The following is a 16,700-nucleotide window of genomic DNA, read 5'->3' as shown; positions in this document are numbered from 1 at the left end:
CTTTGGCTGAGGTAAAACTTCCATACAAAAGAGTACATGTCTCATTTATAGCTTGGGGATTTTTTTTACATGTTTATCCCTTGTAACCATCAACCAGATCAGGGTGCACCTGTTTTTCTTTTTCAGACTCAAGAACAGACGGAAGTACTAGAGAACTTGAAGCAAGAACTTGCCACCAGCAAACAGGAACTCCAGATTGTCCAAGGCAGCCTAGAAACTTCTGCCTTGGTGAGCACCATCTCCTTTCTTTCCCTTCCTTATTCTCCCCTCTGGCTTTCACATTGCCGTCACTGAGCCTTTGTCACCATCCAGCATATAGCCAACCTGGTCCCATCTGTGATCAGTATGTACTTAGGGGAATGAAAGTGGGAAGTTAAAGAAGTTATCGCCTTCTTTCTGTTCCTTGTGGTGGGTTTGGACCTCTGGGAAGGGGACAATTTAATTCGTCCCAGCAACTCCCTGTTTTCAACGGTCGTCATTGCAGGCAGAAGCAAAATGGGCGACCCAGATTGCCAAACTGGAGAAAGAACAGGGCAGCTTGGTGAATGCTATAGCCCGGCGGGAGGAGGAATTCTCTGCTCTTCAGGGACAGCTGGAATCCACCCAGCTCAAACTGTCTAGCACACAGGCAAGTAACAGACACCCACTTGGGCTGACCCAGTCTCTCTCACCTCCTATCCCTGGGCCTCAGTGGTGTATTCATGGAGGCCAGGGCCTATGGAAGGGGTTTTGGGCCTCCAGTCTGATTGTGAAGGCATTCCGTAGTACAGCTCCTAATGCCAGCATGTCTTGAGTCACACACACAGCAGATGAGGGAAAGCAAAGCTTTCTCTTTTTCATTTGAAAAAGGGCTACACTTAACACTCTCTCCCTAAGGTTGGAGAATGAGTTGTAGTGGTTCATCCCCACAGCCGCCTGTGCTCAGTGGCACACACCTGTGGACAAAGCAACAACTTGAGCTAAGATGCCAGGAATGCCAGGTGTTTCACAGGTGGATTCTGCTTAAAGGCTGCTGTGGAGTCTGTGGCAGACTCTCAACTCCCTGGACCATTTCTAGGAATCTGTGCACCAGCTCGCAAAGGACCAACGAAAAATGCTTCTGGTAGAGTCAAGGAAGGCTGCGGAGCAGGTGATACAAGAGGCCCTGAGGCAGCTTGAGGAGCCCACTCTCATCAGCTGCGCTGGATCTGCAGGTACTCTTCTTTCCAGCTTGCAGGTGCCAAATCCGTATAGCTTGATGCTACCTCTTGGCATTGAACCCCATGGAACACTGAGCTCAGGGGTTCTCAGCCCAGCTGCATGTCAGAATCACCTGGGACACCTGGGCCCCACCGTGAGATCAGTTGAATTGGAAGTTCTTTGGCATAGGACCTGGGCGGTAGTATTTTCTAAAGCCCCCAGGTGTGATAACTACTGCTTCAGTCATGGATCACACTGATGAAGTGCCCACTGGGAGCAGAGCCTTGATAATAATTCTAAAGGCTAGTAAGAAGCGGAACAGATAGTCCTGTGTCTCTCTAAAGAGAAAAATGTGGTCTGAATCAAAAGGTAGTTGCTCATGAGCTTCAAGTCTAGATGGGGAGGCAGCATATAGCATGGAGGGGCAGAAACAATAAAAAAAAAAAATCCCCGCATAATCACAGGTGTGTGAACAGGGAACAACTTGGCATATACCAGAATCCCAAGGGCATGTGGGTAGAGCAGCGATCCAAGTCAGAGCAGCTCTCTGGATGAGAGGAGGGAGCTTTTGTGCACAGTACGTGGGAGACGATCCAGGCCTAGGATTTGTGAAGTCACAGATGTAGCAGTGATCAGATCTCATTACAGTTCATTCTCAAGCAGAGGAGACGCGTTGGCATAGTAATGAGGCTCGGTTAAAGGACAAGGCAGACAGGAAGAAACAGCTGACAGTTAATTTTTATTATCAAATAGAAAAGTCTCAATGTGGAGATATATATAGTAAAAACTGTATCTTTTTCAGCAGGGAAACTGTAAGGAATCTGTAAGGGAACCTGTTGTGTTTTTGTAAGGGAATACAACAGTTACAAATGAACGAGCACACTGGGTATCTGATGTACTAAGGAATGCCAGAAAATGGGGCCTCTGTGGGTGGATTCTGAGAAGGACCAGATAGGCTCAGAAGCACTGCTTTGAAGCTGCAAAAAGAGAATCACATATCTGGGTAACCAATGCTCTTTCCTCCCTTCCCCCATCTTAGGGCAGCTCCTGCAGGGCTGGGGCTACTCACTGGGTAGGCTCATCCATCAAGTAGCTTAACTAAAAGGGATGAAGCAAGCTATAACAACTCCGGCTTTGACTTTGCCCTGTCTTCCCTCTCACAGATCACCTTCTCTCCACGGTCAAGTCTGTTTCCAGCTGCATTGAGCAACTAGAAAAATGCTGGAGCAGGTATCTGGCCTGCCCGGAAGGTAAGAAAAGCAAAGGATAGGGTCTGTCATCAGTGACAGCTAGGCAGGGTTCAGAAGTGCTTGAATGTGGAAATAATGACAGATTCCTATGCACCAAGAAAGGAGTGTGCACCACTCGTAATGCCTGGAGGGAGGAGGTATGAAGGTGATACTCCCTCAAGCAGGACCAAAAAACTTTCCTTTAAACTCTTGGCAGATATCAGTGGGCTTCTGCGCTCAGTAACCCTCCTTGCACACTTGACCAGTGACACCATTGTTCAAGGTAGCACCACCTGCCTTAGAGCCCCACCAGAGCCTGCTGATGGTGAGTAACAGGAGGAAGAGGGGGTGGACCCTTCAGGAAAGCAGGGTGAGTGGAGGGCCTTTAAAAGTCTCTCTTACCTTGCAACCCCAGCACTGACCGAGGCCTGTAAGCAGTATGGCAAGGAAGCCCTCATGTTCCTGACTTTGCTGGAGGAAGAAGGAACTCTTGAGAATGTCAATAGCACAGCCATGAGGAGCTGCCTGAGCAAGATCACAGCCATTAGCGAGGTAATATCAGTGTTATCATTGAGGAAAGTTATTATTGTTCTTGATTAGGAGTGCCAGTGGTTGCCAGGGAATCAATGATGTTCTAAGCCAGTTTTTTCTGCACTCTAAACTCGATTATAGAAAATGGGAGAGCTGAAAAATCTGACCCCCACTCCCCTGAACAACTTTCCAGTTACATTTAATTCATTGGCTGTTGGCTATTAATTGAGAATCTACTGTGTGCTTGTCATTCTGCTAGGCAATATCAAAGAAGAATAAACACAGTTTTCCTGTTTGCAAGGATTTCTATGTGGTTGGGCAGGTAACACCTAAAATGGAGATGATATATTTATTCGTTCAATAAAGATATAGTGAATATGTCCTATATACTAGAAATTGTGCTAGGTGTAGTTATATAGGGACAGATAAGGTATGGGCTCTATAGGAAAGAAAAATAAAGCAATCATTTCTATACAGTGTGGTGAGCACTGTAATAGAGATCTATTTTAAGAATACAGTACAAGGCAGCATTTAATTAATTCCTAAAATGTGTGGTAATAGGTTCAGGGAAGTAGGAGATAAGGGCCAGAGGTCAGATCCTCAACATCTCTCATTTGAACTCTTAAAACAACCTTCTGATTAATTTCTCTGCCTCCGGCTTCTTTGTCCTCTGTTTTCTTCTGAAAACAGATCTGATTATGATCCCTCTTGTTTGATAACAAAAATCCTATTATGTAATGTGATTTACAAAGACCTTCACAATCTGCCCTTATTCACTTTTCTAGGCTTCTCTCACCCACTCGCTTCACCATACAGTTGGTGGCCAGCACTGTAATGTGCCTGCTTACTTGTCTATTTCTTCCACAATGAGTCCTCAAAGGTAGAGCTTATACCTTCTTCATTGTATCCCTGGTCCCTGGTGTAATATCTGGCAAGTGATTAACACTCAGCAAATGTTTAATTAATTGAATAAACACACTGAGAGAGCAAAACAGATAAAAAGATGGATTAGATGGGGGAGGAAGGCTCATACTGGGGAGAGATGGGCAATGAGGTGGAGAACCTTGAATGTGGATAAAGGAAGCCTATGGACAATGGTGAATTGTCAACCTCTCATTCAATGGATCATAATCATGGTGATATTTTGGTATTAAAGTGGTTCTGGTAGCCTAGGCAGCATTACTACAGTCTGCCTTCTGTTGGAGATGGAGCATCTTCCCCAGCATAGTTCAGAATTGAGAACTCAGTCTGCACATGCAAAGCATGTAGGACACCATGAGGAGATAAAAAATTAAAGCAAAGCAACGTGTTATAGAAAATCATGAGCAGATTTTCTTCCTGGCAATAGGGCTGACCAAATGTTTAGAGATTCCTTCCAGAACAAGACTTGGAAAATGCTGAATAAAATCTGAAAAAAAAATTTTTAATTGAATCTGAACTAAGGAGATTCTCAGAATCAGAAACCAAAAGAATACCAGAGCGAGTGTTTGCCTATTTCTGGTGGTCTAGAGCTTGGATTTTAATAGGCCGCACATACAGAGGAAAATAAGAAACAAATCCTGGGTCCAAGTAGGATAAAAGCCTTCCTCCAGAAAAACGAAGTCCAAAGGGTCACACCTGAGTCAGTGGGGAAAAGGCCTGCCATACAAGGGAGATCTTATGTCAGCCTTGACAAGTTGAGATAGGAAACACAGCTGCCTTAAGAATTTCTAACCACAGGCCACCCATCCATGAGTTAGGTTTCAAATCTTGTACTACCTGTGTGGCCTAAAAAGCCCCAAACAGAAAATTAAGCTTAAAGCATTCAGGTGTTTAGGGGCCTAGGTACCTGGCAGAAGCAGATCCCAGTTTTCTCTGAAGGAATATACTTTGAATCTTAACTTCAAAGACATTTTATATATAAAATCCCAAGGAGTATAAGTTCACAATAAGTATGTTTGACATGTTTAAGCACTTTTAAAAGGTATTAAAAGTGTGACAAAGGAATAAGATATTTTCAGAAGTAACCAGACATATTTGAAAAAGAACCACAGAACTTCTAGAAGTGAAAAATATAATCATTGAAAGTAATAACTTTATCTCAGAAGCTAAGCAGGGTTGGGCCTGTTTAGTACTTGGATGGGAGACCACCTAGGAAGACCAGGTGCTGTAGGCGTAAAAAATAAGAAATAAGGGATTGTAAGTAAGCTGACGAGGTCCTTGCAATCTGTGGGGTCAAACAAGGGTTGCCTCGCCTAAAAAAAGAAAATAACATACAAAACATACAGATTCAACTGCAGGTTAAAACAAAGCAGAACAGAGAATTAGTGAATTGGATGATAAAACTAAAGGAATTACCCAGAATATGGCACAGATTTTGTAAGCTGCAATATAGATGTTATAATCAAATGTTTAATCAGAGTTTTAGAGTAAGATAGTAGGACTGTGTTCTCCGCTCACACCCCCATGTAACATTTTGTTAGTTCCATGTGTTAGAGACTTTTCTATGACCCGCTTTTCCAACATTGAGCGTGAGGTTTATTCATGTGGATACATTTACTTTCACTGCTCTGTTGTGTTCTACTGTGTAAATATTGTTTAATCTATATATGTATTCTCTTGTTGATGGACATTTGGGTTATTTCAGTTTGGGGCTATTATAAATGTGCCACTACGATCATTCTTATACACATCTCCTTATGCATGTGTGCAATAATTTCTCTAGTGTATATACCTAGGATTTGAATTACTAGATTATAGGATTAATCTCACGCACAGAATGCTGAATGAAAAAGCAAGTCATCAAAAAATATATACAGTATGATTCCTTTTAAGAAAGACCAAAACATGCAAATTTAACATAGTATTGTTTAAGGATGCATTCATAAGGAATTTAAAAAAAAAAAAAGACACTGTAAGCATTCTCCTGAATCCTGTAAAGACATTGTAAGCATTCTCCTGAATTTTGTGTTTATCTTGGTGTGGGAAGTAAGAAGGATGGGAGGTGGAATCAGGGAAAGATACATAGGAGATTGCAAAGATTTCAAATGTACTGCTAATGTTTAAGCTATTAAGTTGGGTGGTAAATAACATGGGTCGTTGTTTTTATTCTTTAAACCATTTGTATCTTATATGCTCGTATGTACAACATGTAGCATTTTTAAAAATCATGGGCTGTCACACCTGAGTCCAATTCTCGCTCCACCATTTCTTAGCAGTGTAACTGTGGTCAAGACCTTTGACCTCTCTGAACCCTAGCTTCCCATCTGTACAACAGGAGTAGTAACTGTCTCATGTGTTTGCTGTGGGATGGGAGCCAAGTTAAAGAAAGAAAAGGCTGCCTGGTTGGAAAACATTATCTATATTTGAAGAGGTTTTTAGAAGATATCCCAAGCACCAATACAGTCAACACTGCAGCTTTAGGGTTAGGGTCCAAGAAGCTGCAACTGAATGGCCTTGTGGGGTTAAGCAGAGATGCCCTTCTTGGAAGGAGGTGGGTTCTGAGTAGAGTGGGTGGAGCATGAGATTCCAGAGTTCACATCGTAGGGAGTTCCAGACAAGGCCTGTGAGGGACACCCCTCCATGGCTTGCAGAAGTGTGTTACATGGCGGGGCCCTCCTACCTTCTGCCATTGTGTGAGATCTGCCACAGGAGTATAGAGAGGAGGTCAAAGGGTCATTTCAGCCTTTGTGATGCTGTTCACAGGAGCTCCTGCCCAGAGGCCTAGACATCAAACAGGAGGAGTTAGGGGATCTGGTGGACAAGGAGATGGCTGCCACTTCAGCTGCCATTGAAACAGCTACGGCCAGAATAGAGGTATGGAAGTGTCTGAAGATCTAAAGTGATGCTCTGTCAGCTACCCTTTGGCAACATTTCCTATTAGATGTATCTTAGTTGTTCATTAAGGCTTCAGAGAGGCTCCTTATAAAAATAAACCAAAATCCAAACTCACCAGAGTCTCTGAGGGATAGAAAATGAGACACTACTCACCAAGAAGAGGTGAGCAGTTTCCTCAAGTATCACATACTTTGGTGTCAGGCTATCCTGTGTTCAAGTTCCAGATTGATTGACCACTTACTAATTGTACAAGTTCTGATAAGTTACATTAACCTCACTAAGATTCAGATTCCATTTCTATATAATGGTGATAATAAAAGTACCTACCTCAGAGGGATGTTGACAAAACTTAAATGAAATAATACACATGTCTCTCAGTGCTAGGCACTCAGAAAATCAATGATAACTCTTGTCTCAGGGGAAAGCTGGGTGGGCAACATTGGAAAGGTCACATATTGGTCCTTTGGTGGAAGACTCAGGCCTCCTTGGTGTGTGTACCATCCTCTAGGACCTGGTAGGAACTTCCCCTATTGGCATGGTGCCATACCTCTCAAGAGTTCCATGCACGTCAGCCTGGGTGCCAGAATATCAAGATACTCATGGACAGTAGTGCCAGCCCGCTGTAGCTGCCTCCCACTGAATAGATCAGAAGACTGGATTCTTTTCCCAATTTTCACAAGGACATGGATGGGCTCTTCTATTGGACCCAAAGTATAGTAGGGCACCAGTAGGTTCTCAGTACCTATGGCATTTTGAGAAACTCTGCTTCTTTAACAGGAGATGCTCAGCAAATCCCGAGCAGGAGACACGGGAGTCAAACTGGAAGTGAACGAAAGGTCAGTCTGAGCCGCCTGGTACCACCAAGGCGATCAGGATCAGTCTTTCCTGCATTGCATTTTACTAATTAGAATAGAACATTATAGCCATAAGGAAAGGTTGAGTCTATGTAATTATCAATAACAGTATTAATGATGATAATAGTGTTGCTGTTGTATTATAGGGGAAAAGAAACTCCCAAGAATTCTCACTTAGCCATTCCTTATGAATAAGATCCACAATCAAGTCTTCACATTTACCTCCCTTTCCTTCGGGGCTTCACCCCTAGAGCATCCTGCCTTCTTTCCCATTTCAAGTTTACTTGTGTTTAGGAATGAAAAAGACAACAGTCTTCTTCAGTGGTGTCGGTCTCCTCTAGTCTGTGTCCATCACATTTTTTTAATTTTATGTATGTATGTATGTATGTATTTATTTATTTTTTTAGGATTCTTGGTTCATGTACCAGCCTAATGCAAGCTATTCAGGTCCTGATTGTGGCTTCAAAGGACCTTCAGAGAGAGATAGTAGAGAGTGGCCGGGTAAGTGTGGGCGAGGGCCCATGGAAAGAGAGAACAGACATCAGTTACAGATTCCCAGCTCACTGAGAGACTAAGCCTACCAATATGCTCATCCACATTCAGTGAAATCCACGTATGCTGCCATGTCACCCTGCATGTCCGTCTGAGGGTGCAGCTGCCACCCCTGTGGATATCAGCAGATGTCATGGGAAGAAGCTGGAATACTGCCAGGTCCCCAGAGAGTGTCAAGCCAGAGCTTTTAACTCCAGGCTTATTAACCCCGGGCAGACATTGTTGGAACCTACTGTGGAAACCCAGTGTGCATTGCAAGTCTGGGCCTTTGGAGGAAGAAGTGAGGGCTTTTGAAAACTGAGCCACTTGGAAGAGCAAACCTGGTGCTGACTTTTCACAGTGGGCTCTGCTATGTCTCTTTCCAAAAGCAGTCAACTTACAGTGATTCACAGACAGATTCTGCCTTAGTCTTATGTTGACATCATCACTTTGATTTTCTCACTCCTTTGCTGGTGTTATTGCCATCTTGTTTTTTCTCACATTCCTGACGCAGCTGCAGCTCAAGAGACAAAGGTCCAGGGAGGGTTTATGAGCCTGGAAACAATCGTATCAAGAACAAAGCCATATATGCTTTGGTGCTGTTTGTCAGTCTGAGAGGTGATGTTTTTGGTCTCCAAAACAAAGGGACTGAGCACAGAGTTAGTTTCTGTAGACTCTCAGACTGTCAGACACTTCCAAAGCATAAATGCATTTTTTTAAATGCAAGTAAAAATAATTTTTAAAAATTAACTGTGTACTCTTTTGGCAAATCACAAAGAACAGCTAGACTCTCCTGAAATCATAAGTTATTCATAAATTTATAAAAAATATATGTATATATACAATGTAGAAATATAATAGTAATGCTATGAGTTTTAAGTCAGAAAAGCCTAAATAAACTTGCATTTATTTCCTGCATGACCTTGGGAAAGTGTTTTTACCTCTCAGAATCTTAGTTTTCTTATATAAAATGGGAGTAATAATGCTTTCCTCCCAAGAATTACTGTGAAAACTGTATATATAAAACTAATATATATAAAAGTACCTGGCACATAACAGGCACTAAATAAAAGGTAGCTATTATTATTTCTCACTTCCCTAGGGCACAACATCTCCTAAAGAGTTTTATGCTAAGAATTCTCGATGGACAGAAGGACTCATCTCAGCCTCCAAAGCTGTGGGCTGGGGAGCCACGGTCATGGTGTAAGTATCTGTTGGTCCCAAGGCTCCTTACCCCTCCCCAATTCCGTTGATCACCCCAGAGAATAACGAAGGCAAAAAAAAAAAAAAATCTTCCTCCTGGAAAGGTAACGGTTGATAAGGAAGTCAGTAAGATGAAAAATTTAAAAGGGAGCCTGGGTCTCTTGGGGCAGCTCAGGGGCGGGGCAGGCAGGCTGTCCTCCCTGGCTGCCAGGGTGATGAGGGTGGTCTAGAGGTCGGATCATAAGGGGTTGCAGCTGTGACTGCAACAGTGCAACAGTGACATAATCCATCTTGCCCTTTCTTGACTGTCAGTGATGCAGCCGATCTGGTGGTACAAGGCAGAGGGAAGTTTGAGGAGCTAATGGTGTGTTCCCATGAAATTGCTGCTAGCACAGCCCAGCTTGTAGCTGCATCCAAGGTAGGACCCATGTTGGACTCCCTGTGACACTATAAGGCCTGGCTAGTTTAGAGATACTTAGACAATGAAGCTGACCCCAAGAACAGATGATTTATCCAGGGTCAGGTCCCAAATTAAAATTGTGCCTCTCAGGCGTCCCATACCACCCTCCTCTCAAAGCCTTTCTTCTATCAGCAAGGAACCTTCTATTCAGCTTGCCGTATGTGTCCCTCTTGGCTCTCCTCACTTTTGTTACAAGTGGCCTTTGAGGGCCAAGCCGTGCCGACCTCTGATTAGCAATCATGGCACTCCAGAACTCAAATAGAGATTGAGTCAGTGAGTCAAATGGTTATCTGGCTTGGCCCAGAGCTTCCACAACCAGTATCTGCCTTTCTTCAAAAGTCCGCAAATTTGAACCCTCGACACAACTAATTCTAATGCAAAGCTTGTCGCCAAAATCCTTCTGTGAGTGTTATAGTACCCCGAGAAGTGTTCTCTTATCGTCCTTATTTATTGTTGTCCCAAATTGGTAATTATAACTGGAGCACTTCATCAAAATAACTGATAAAGATAGAGTTTGACCACACAGGCAACGATTTTTGAAAAGTTCAGTGGTGACTACAGGAGATCACGTATATTTGTCAAGAGCTACCAGACCAACTCTTTGACTCAGTCTTTGACCTCTCTCTATGTTGTGTGAACCTAAATCTGCTTGGTCCTGGCAGGTGAAAGCTAATAAGGACAGCCCGAACCTGGCCCAGCTGCAGCAGGCCTCTCGCGGGGTGAACCAGGCCACCGCCGCGGTTGTGGCCTCAACCATTTCTGGGAAATCACAGATTGAGGAGACAGGTAGCCTTTCAGAAGCAATATTTTTCTTATCCAACCTCTCTAGCTGTTCTTTACATTCTTCTCTGTGATCCCAATTTCCCACAGTTCTGTCTCTAAATTTTTTCTTATTTTTCATCTTTTTATGTTCATACTCATTTTTTCATAAAAAGGGACACCACATACACATGCTATTTGTATATCACTATAGTGACACATCTTTAGGCATATATTTCATTTAGCTATTTCTCTGAATCTAAAGAAATGCCTCTGCAGGCCCAGTTGTCCAGGGGGTGGAGGGGTGGGAGTTCTGATCCTGGCTACCTTGTCACTGTATCTTCCTTCGTCACTACCCCTCATTTATGTGTATGCATGTATTAGTAAATAGCAAACCAAACATTTCAGCAGAGCTTTGGCATCAGCCCCTCTCACGTGAGAGTCTTCTAGGGATATTATCTGACAAGACTTCTTTTCCCTCCTCGCAGACACCATGGACTTCTCAAGCATGACTCTGACCCAGATCAAACGCCAAGAGATGGATTCCCAGGTAGGAACTCCATTTCTAAGTCTAGCCAGTCTCTATTGCTTATGACATTAACCCCAAATATTATTCTCATGGTGAGAAGCCAGTGAAAGAGAGACTTGAAGTGGGCAGGGGCAGAAACGAACTCAGATATACCTTTTGGGCCAAGAATGAATGCAAATGATGCTGGAAGAAAGAGAGGAGGTGGAGAGCGGTGAGTAGTAAAGCTCAGAATCTTAACTCTTGCCCACTAGTCTTGGATTGGTGTCCCTCTAAATGTTATGAAAGATCCCCTAGCCAACAATAAACTGGTATTTAATGATCTTTAACTATAGATAATTTTTCAAACTTCTGATATGAATTATTTGTTTCTTTTTTAAAAAAATCAATTTACTGTTAACCAACCCATCAATGGCAATGCCATTTTTCTCAGTTGTTCAATAAAGTAATGCCATGCAAAATAGAAATCAGTGGGATCTGGAAAAAACCTGACATTCTTCTTCTAGAATTACGGGTCATCAGCATTTGGGTAAAATCAGATTGAGACTGTTAACATCTCTGGATAGGTCACTCAGTATCTTTAGGAAAAAATCATATGGCCAAATTTCTGTATAAACACTGAAAGAATTAAGCTTGGGCTTGAGTCTCCTTTATATACACTCTCTTGCATAGTGGTCTCATCTAGTCCCTGTTGACTTTAAATACCATCCATATGCTGATAAATACCAAACTCTTCTCCCCAGCCTAGATCTTCTCCTTGAGCCCTACACTTGTCTAGCTGCCTACTTGATGTCTCCATTTGATGTTCAATAAGGGTCTCAAACTTAATATGTCCAAAACAGGTGTTTCGATTTCCCTTTTACTCAAATATATCCTTCCCCTGGTTTTTGCATTTCCGTAAATGGCACCACCACCACCTACCTGGGTGCTGAGCCCCAAACCGAGAGTCATCCTTGGTTTCTTTCTTTCCTTCACCCTCTATATCCAATCCATGAACAAATCTCCAAATCACAGCCTTAATCAATCTTCCCACTTGTTTCCATCTCCCTAACCTAATCTAAGCAACCATTGTCTCTCCTGAACCTCTGCAAAAGAAACTTAACTATAATGTATGTATGTGTTCAAAATAATCCCATAGTGGGTCTGGAATGGTAGTGGTGGTAGCAGAACAGGCAAGAGTATTGCTGAGACGAGTCTGACCATCAGTTGATAGATGATAAAACTAGATGAAGGAAAGGCACGAGATGGGGTTCACTGTAGGAGTCTCCTTCCTTCTGTATATATTTCACATAATAAGTTTAAAAACAAAAAAAGAAATCACCTAACTAGGTAACGTTATCTCTATTCTTGCCCTCTACAATTTGTTCATTCTCTACATATTTTTAAAACAAGTGACAAAATGTCACTTCCTTGCTTAAAATCTTCCATTGGCTACTACTCTATGACTTCGAGTAATAGCTAAACTCCAAACTCTGGCCTATGGGCCGTGGGTGAAACAATTCTTAACTGTTTCTCCAGCTTCATCTCATGACCCTCTCCCAGTCTCACTTGTCAGTCACACAGGATTCTTTCTGTTCCCCCAACACTCAAGCTCATGCCTGCCTCAGGGTTTATTTCCTCTGCCTGGAATATTGTTCCCCAGCTCTCTGAATAGCTGATCTCTTATAGCCATTTAGGTTTCAGTTCCAAAGTTACTTCCTAGGAGTAGCCTTTGCTGACCACACATAGTCTTTATTCCACCACCTTGTGTCATTTCATGATCTGATCTTTTTTTGTTCATTATAGTTTGTCTCTTCCCCCTACAAGGACCTTGCCTGTCTGTGTACCACATATCTCCAGCACCAACAACAGAGCTTGGGGTACATGATGGGTGCTCAGCAAATATTTATGAATTAATAAAATTAATGAGGAGTTCAGATAACCAAGAACCAGTCTTTCCTTTAGTGAAATTGTGCCTGTATGATAATAACCCTGAGTTGCACCAATGCCTCGGAGATGCCAGAACCATTATATTTGGTTCCTTCCTGGACTTCCAAGGAAAAGGGTTTGAAGGGTCACAACTGGATTGGAACACACCACACAGATACGTTAGCTAGTGATTTACCAGAAGAACATAAGATAAGCCCTACTCTCATTCAGGCATTTGTGCTGTAAAGCATCATTCATTTCCAGTAGAGGGTCCCGGTGAGAAAGTATAGATGGGATAGATGGATGAATGAAAGGATGGAGAAATTAGAGCAGAGATGAGGTTGTAATTGAGAACTGGCTAAGCTATGGAAACAGGATGAATAATATGGAAGATGAGACTGGAACACAGAGAAGAGGGATTAAGTCAAAATAAGATAGTTGTCAGATCACTGTTCAAAAGAGAATTCCACTTTCCCCACAGGTTAGGGTGCTGGAACTAGAAAATGAACTGCAGAAGGAACGTCAAAAACTAGGAGAGCTTCGAAAAAAGCACTATGAGCTTGCTGGTGTTGCTGAGGGTTGGGAAGAAGGTAAGCCTCTCTGAGGATCCACAGTGAAGGGAATGCTGGGTGCGGAGGGCCTTCCCCTGGAATATAACAGAAGGACTTCTAACTTCTCTATACTCACAGAGCATATTTTTAGTTGTAAATAATCTATAACCCAAAACTGGGAAAATCGTGGTGATTGAAAGGTTTTGTTATCACCTTTCAAGACCTTAACATTGACCAGTGGACTGGTCACTCATTAGCTGTTCCCTTCCAGACCCAGTTAGCCTGGTTTACCCCCCAGGAGTTTAGTCTCTGGCCAGCCTAGAGTTGAATGGTGAATGGATGAATAGCAGTCAGTTGAGGTCCAGCAAACAGGGGCAAGTGAATTATAAGGTTCTGACTGTCCAGAGTGAGCTATGGGCAGCAATGGCCAAGACATAGGGAGGGTCAGGAGCTAGAAACAGTGTGGAGTGAGTAATGTTCTGCCCATTAGCCCAGAGACTCTTCATTACTCAGACTCTGTGAGTGCTACTTTTTTACATGTCCAACATAGCCAACTTGATCACAACCAAGATGCTGATTCTCGTTGGACTTGACTGGCTCTGGAAGCCAATGACAGATGTATTCCAGTCATTCCCAGACACTTAGGATCAAGGTGGTTCTGATTATAATACACATTAGACCTCTGCGTGGTCTGAATGTGTACATGCATAACATAAATGGTTATTGTTTTTTAGGAACAGAAACATCTTCACCTGCACTGCAAGAAGCGGTACCCGAAAAAGAATAGAGCCCCACCGGCACCCCACACATCAGAGTGTAAATCTTTGCTGCCTGTCTGTGTGTGTGTTATTCCTCAGCCACAAACTAAACCCTTGGAGTCGCAGTGGCAGCCACACCACTCCCGCTGTCCAGGGCTGAGGACCTGCATGGCCTTCCAAAGACTCCTTCCACGGTGACACCCTTTGTGTTGGAACCCGTGATCTGTGTTCCTTCCCTGCCTCCCTGGTGTCCAGAGAGGATGGGGAACAGGGCCACCCCCACAGAGAGGACCTCCCTCTCAGTGTCCTTGTCCAAGGGGTTTAGTTGCTGTGGCTGAGAGCCTGGAGAGGGAAGATCTTATGCATTTTCTTTTCTGTTTTCTTCTCAGTCTTTTCAGTTTCATCATTTGCACAAACTTGTGAGCATCAGAGGGCTGGTGGATTCCAAACAAGGACACTACCCTGAGTCTGTGCACAGAGTCAGAAGAACCGCGAGAGTGTCCAGGCTAACAGTGCCAGGGCAATGCTCTCCCTCTTTTGGCAGTTCCATGGATTCCCACTGCTTCTTATGGTGGTTGGTTGGGTTTTTTGGTTTTCTTTTTTCAAGTTTCACTCACATAGCCAACTGTCCCAAAGGGAACACCCCTGAAGCTCCAAGCTCTCAGGGGCCCCAGACCACAGCAATGGTGCTGCTCAGGCTTCACCTTGGTGCTCCCGGTCAGCCTCCATGCCGAGTGTCCTGCTGAGCGAGTGCAGGGCAGCCAAGGCCACTCCCCAGGGTTGGGCGGAGCTGCTGAGCCACAGCTTTCCTCCAAAGGCAGAAGTGGAGCGAGTGCCTTTCCTTCCTAAAGCTGGAGCCCAGCTGAAAGCTTCTGCCCACCTTCACAAGTAAGAGGGCCACAGAAAGAGGGAAAGGAGGGGTGAATGCAGCCCAGGTTTTCAGAAGACATCTTTCTTGGGAACTCCTTGTGACCAGGCTGAAAACCCTTATCACATGCTTGAGTGGAGCTGGTGAGAGTAGCCACACTTCTTCCCCCAAGGCAGGGCTCTAAGAAGGGAGCGTGTGAGGGGTTTCCAATTCCTTTCTCCAAATATCTGCCTGCTTTGGTGTCCTCTTGAATCTGAAGAACATAGTTCCATGTTCTACCTAATAGACAGACCCAGAAAAATCAGGCAAACTTGCGCCCAGTAGGAAAGGACCCTGTACTTGGTTTGGTACCTTTAATATTTATTAGTAACCTCCATTAAGCAGCAGCAGCAGCAGCAGCCGCCTACAAAAAAATGCTTGGAGCAATGAGGATTTCAGGTGTGACTATAAGGCTCACATTGCTGCCCTATACAGCAGTCTTCAAGAATCATAAACAAGGCCAAGATGCCGTCCGATCTGTTACTGGTTTAAATCATGAAGCAAGCAAGGTTCCTCAGAGCATCCAGGTCAGGGAAAACAAAAAAGGGGGACTGCTGGCTCTGATCCCTTTCAGCCACACATCCCGGGCCCTTGTTGCCCTGTGGACAGGATGAGGACGGAGGGCACATTAACAGCCTCATAGATATAGGCAGCCTGATAGCACTTCTCCACCTCCAGATGCAGCTCCCAGCATTTAAGTGACCTTTCAATATTGGAAAAACAGTGTCTTCCTTATCTGTAGCAACTCTTAGATAGTGGCCAACAGGTAGTTCCCAGGACCTGTCCCAAAGGAATGTTGCTAAGTGTGGCCATAACAGGTTGTGAGACTCCTGTTTGATCACTGTGAATCAATCCACCCTTCTCCCTAAACACCACTCCCACACCCCCAACTCTGTCTCCGTGCATTTTCTAAGTAGGGCACTCAAAAAACTGTCTCCCATTAGCTCAGATTGTGAGAATCAGACCCGTGATCTCCACACTGGGCTAAAGAAGGCTCAGCAATAGATACTGAGTATGCTCATGTTTAATGCTTCTTTATGCTCAGCATTTTTCCATCAGGTTCAGAAGGAGTGGTGTGTGGCATCCTCGGCCCACTTGTGCCAATTAAGCCGATCAGTGTGCGCTCAGTGTGGGTCAACATTTCCATAGGTGGCTAATCCTTGCTTCTAGAATCTTGGCCATTCAAACAGTTATGTTCCAAATAACCAGTGTGTGTGTGGCAGAGCGGGGGTGGGGGTGAATCTAGTATATTGGACCAGATTAGGACTCTTTAAATCACACTCCCTCTAAAAAGAAGCCACAGTAATCTTTAAAACCTTCATGGGCTTAGCCAGTAATAAAACAGTTAAGAAAGCACTTAAACAGGAGCACAAGCTCGGTCAGTCTCACACGATGCAATGCCTGTCTGATAATTAGTTTTGTCACTCAGAAGCTAGTTCATTCTCTAGCCAAAGTCAAATTGTCCTGCCTTGGCTCTTCTAAAAATGA

General features: G+C 43.7%; 1 protein-coding gene across 3 annotated transcripts in view; it reads left to right on the top strand.

The window, feature by feature from the left end:
• Nucleotides 1–14,985, top strand: part of HIP1 (huntingtin interacting protein 1) — a 123,569-nt gene extending 108,584 nt beyond the window's left edge. For 2 of the 3 annotated variants that reach the window (XM_016146556.2, XM_016146558.2), the window contains exons 17-32: nucleotides 127–228; nucleotides 485–628; nucleotides 1,058–1,193; nucleotides 2,343–2,429; nucleotides 2,626–2,733; nucleotides 2,824–2,960; nucleotides 6,624–6,734; nucleotides 7,533–7,591; nucleotides 8,017–8,110; nucleotides 9,243–9,343; nucleotides 9,656–9,761; nucleotides 10,466–10,589; nucleotides 11,051–11,112; nucleotides 13,478–13,586; nucleotides 14,282–14,363; nucleotides 14,695–14,985. In XM_016146556.2, the coding sequence (XP_016002042.2) occupies nucleotides 127–228; nucleotides 485–628; nucleotides 1,058–1,193; nucleotides 2,343–2,429; nucleotides 2,626–2,733; nucleotides 2,824–2,960; nucleotides 6,624–6,734; nucleotides 7,533–7,591; nucleotides 8,017–8,110; nucleotides 9,243–9,343; nucleotides 9,656–9,761; nucleotides 10,466–10,589; nucleotides 11,051–11,112; nucleotides 13,478–13,586; nucleotides 14,282–14,334 (1,533 nt within the window). In that variant the 3' untranslated portion in view covers nucleotides 14,335–14,363; nucleotides 14,695–14,985. Of the gene's footprint in view, nucleotides 1–126; nucleotides 229–484; nucleotides 629–1,057; nucleotides 1,194–2,342; nucleotides 2,430–2,625; nucleotides 2,734–2,823; nucleotides 2,961–6,623; nucleotides 6,735–7,532; nucleotides 7,592–8,016; nucleotides 8,111–9,242; nucleotides 9,344–9,655; nucleotides 9,762–10,465; nucleotides 10,590–11,050; nucleotides 11,113–13,477; nucleotides 13,587–14,281; nucleotides 14,384–14,694 lie in introns of those variants that run through there. The other variant, XM_036225350.1, reaches the window with a different exon arrangement.
• Nucleotides 14,986–16,700: the final 1,715 nt, after the last annotated feature.

The sequence above is a fragment of the Rousettus aegyptiacus genome, unplaced genomic scaffold (assembly GCF_014176215.1).
Source record: "Rousettus aegyptiacus isolate mRouAeg1 unplaced genomic scaffold, mRouAeg1.p scaffold_m13_p_8, whole genome shotgun sequence".
Lineage (NCBI taxonomy): Eukaryota > Metazoa > Chordata > Mammalia > Chiroptera > Pteropodidae > Rousettus > Rousettus aegyptiacus.
Note: the sequence above shows the minus strand (reverse complement) of the source record. Positions and strands in the feature narration are given on the sequence as shown.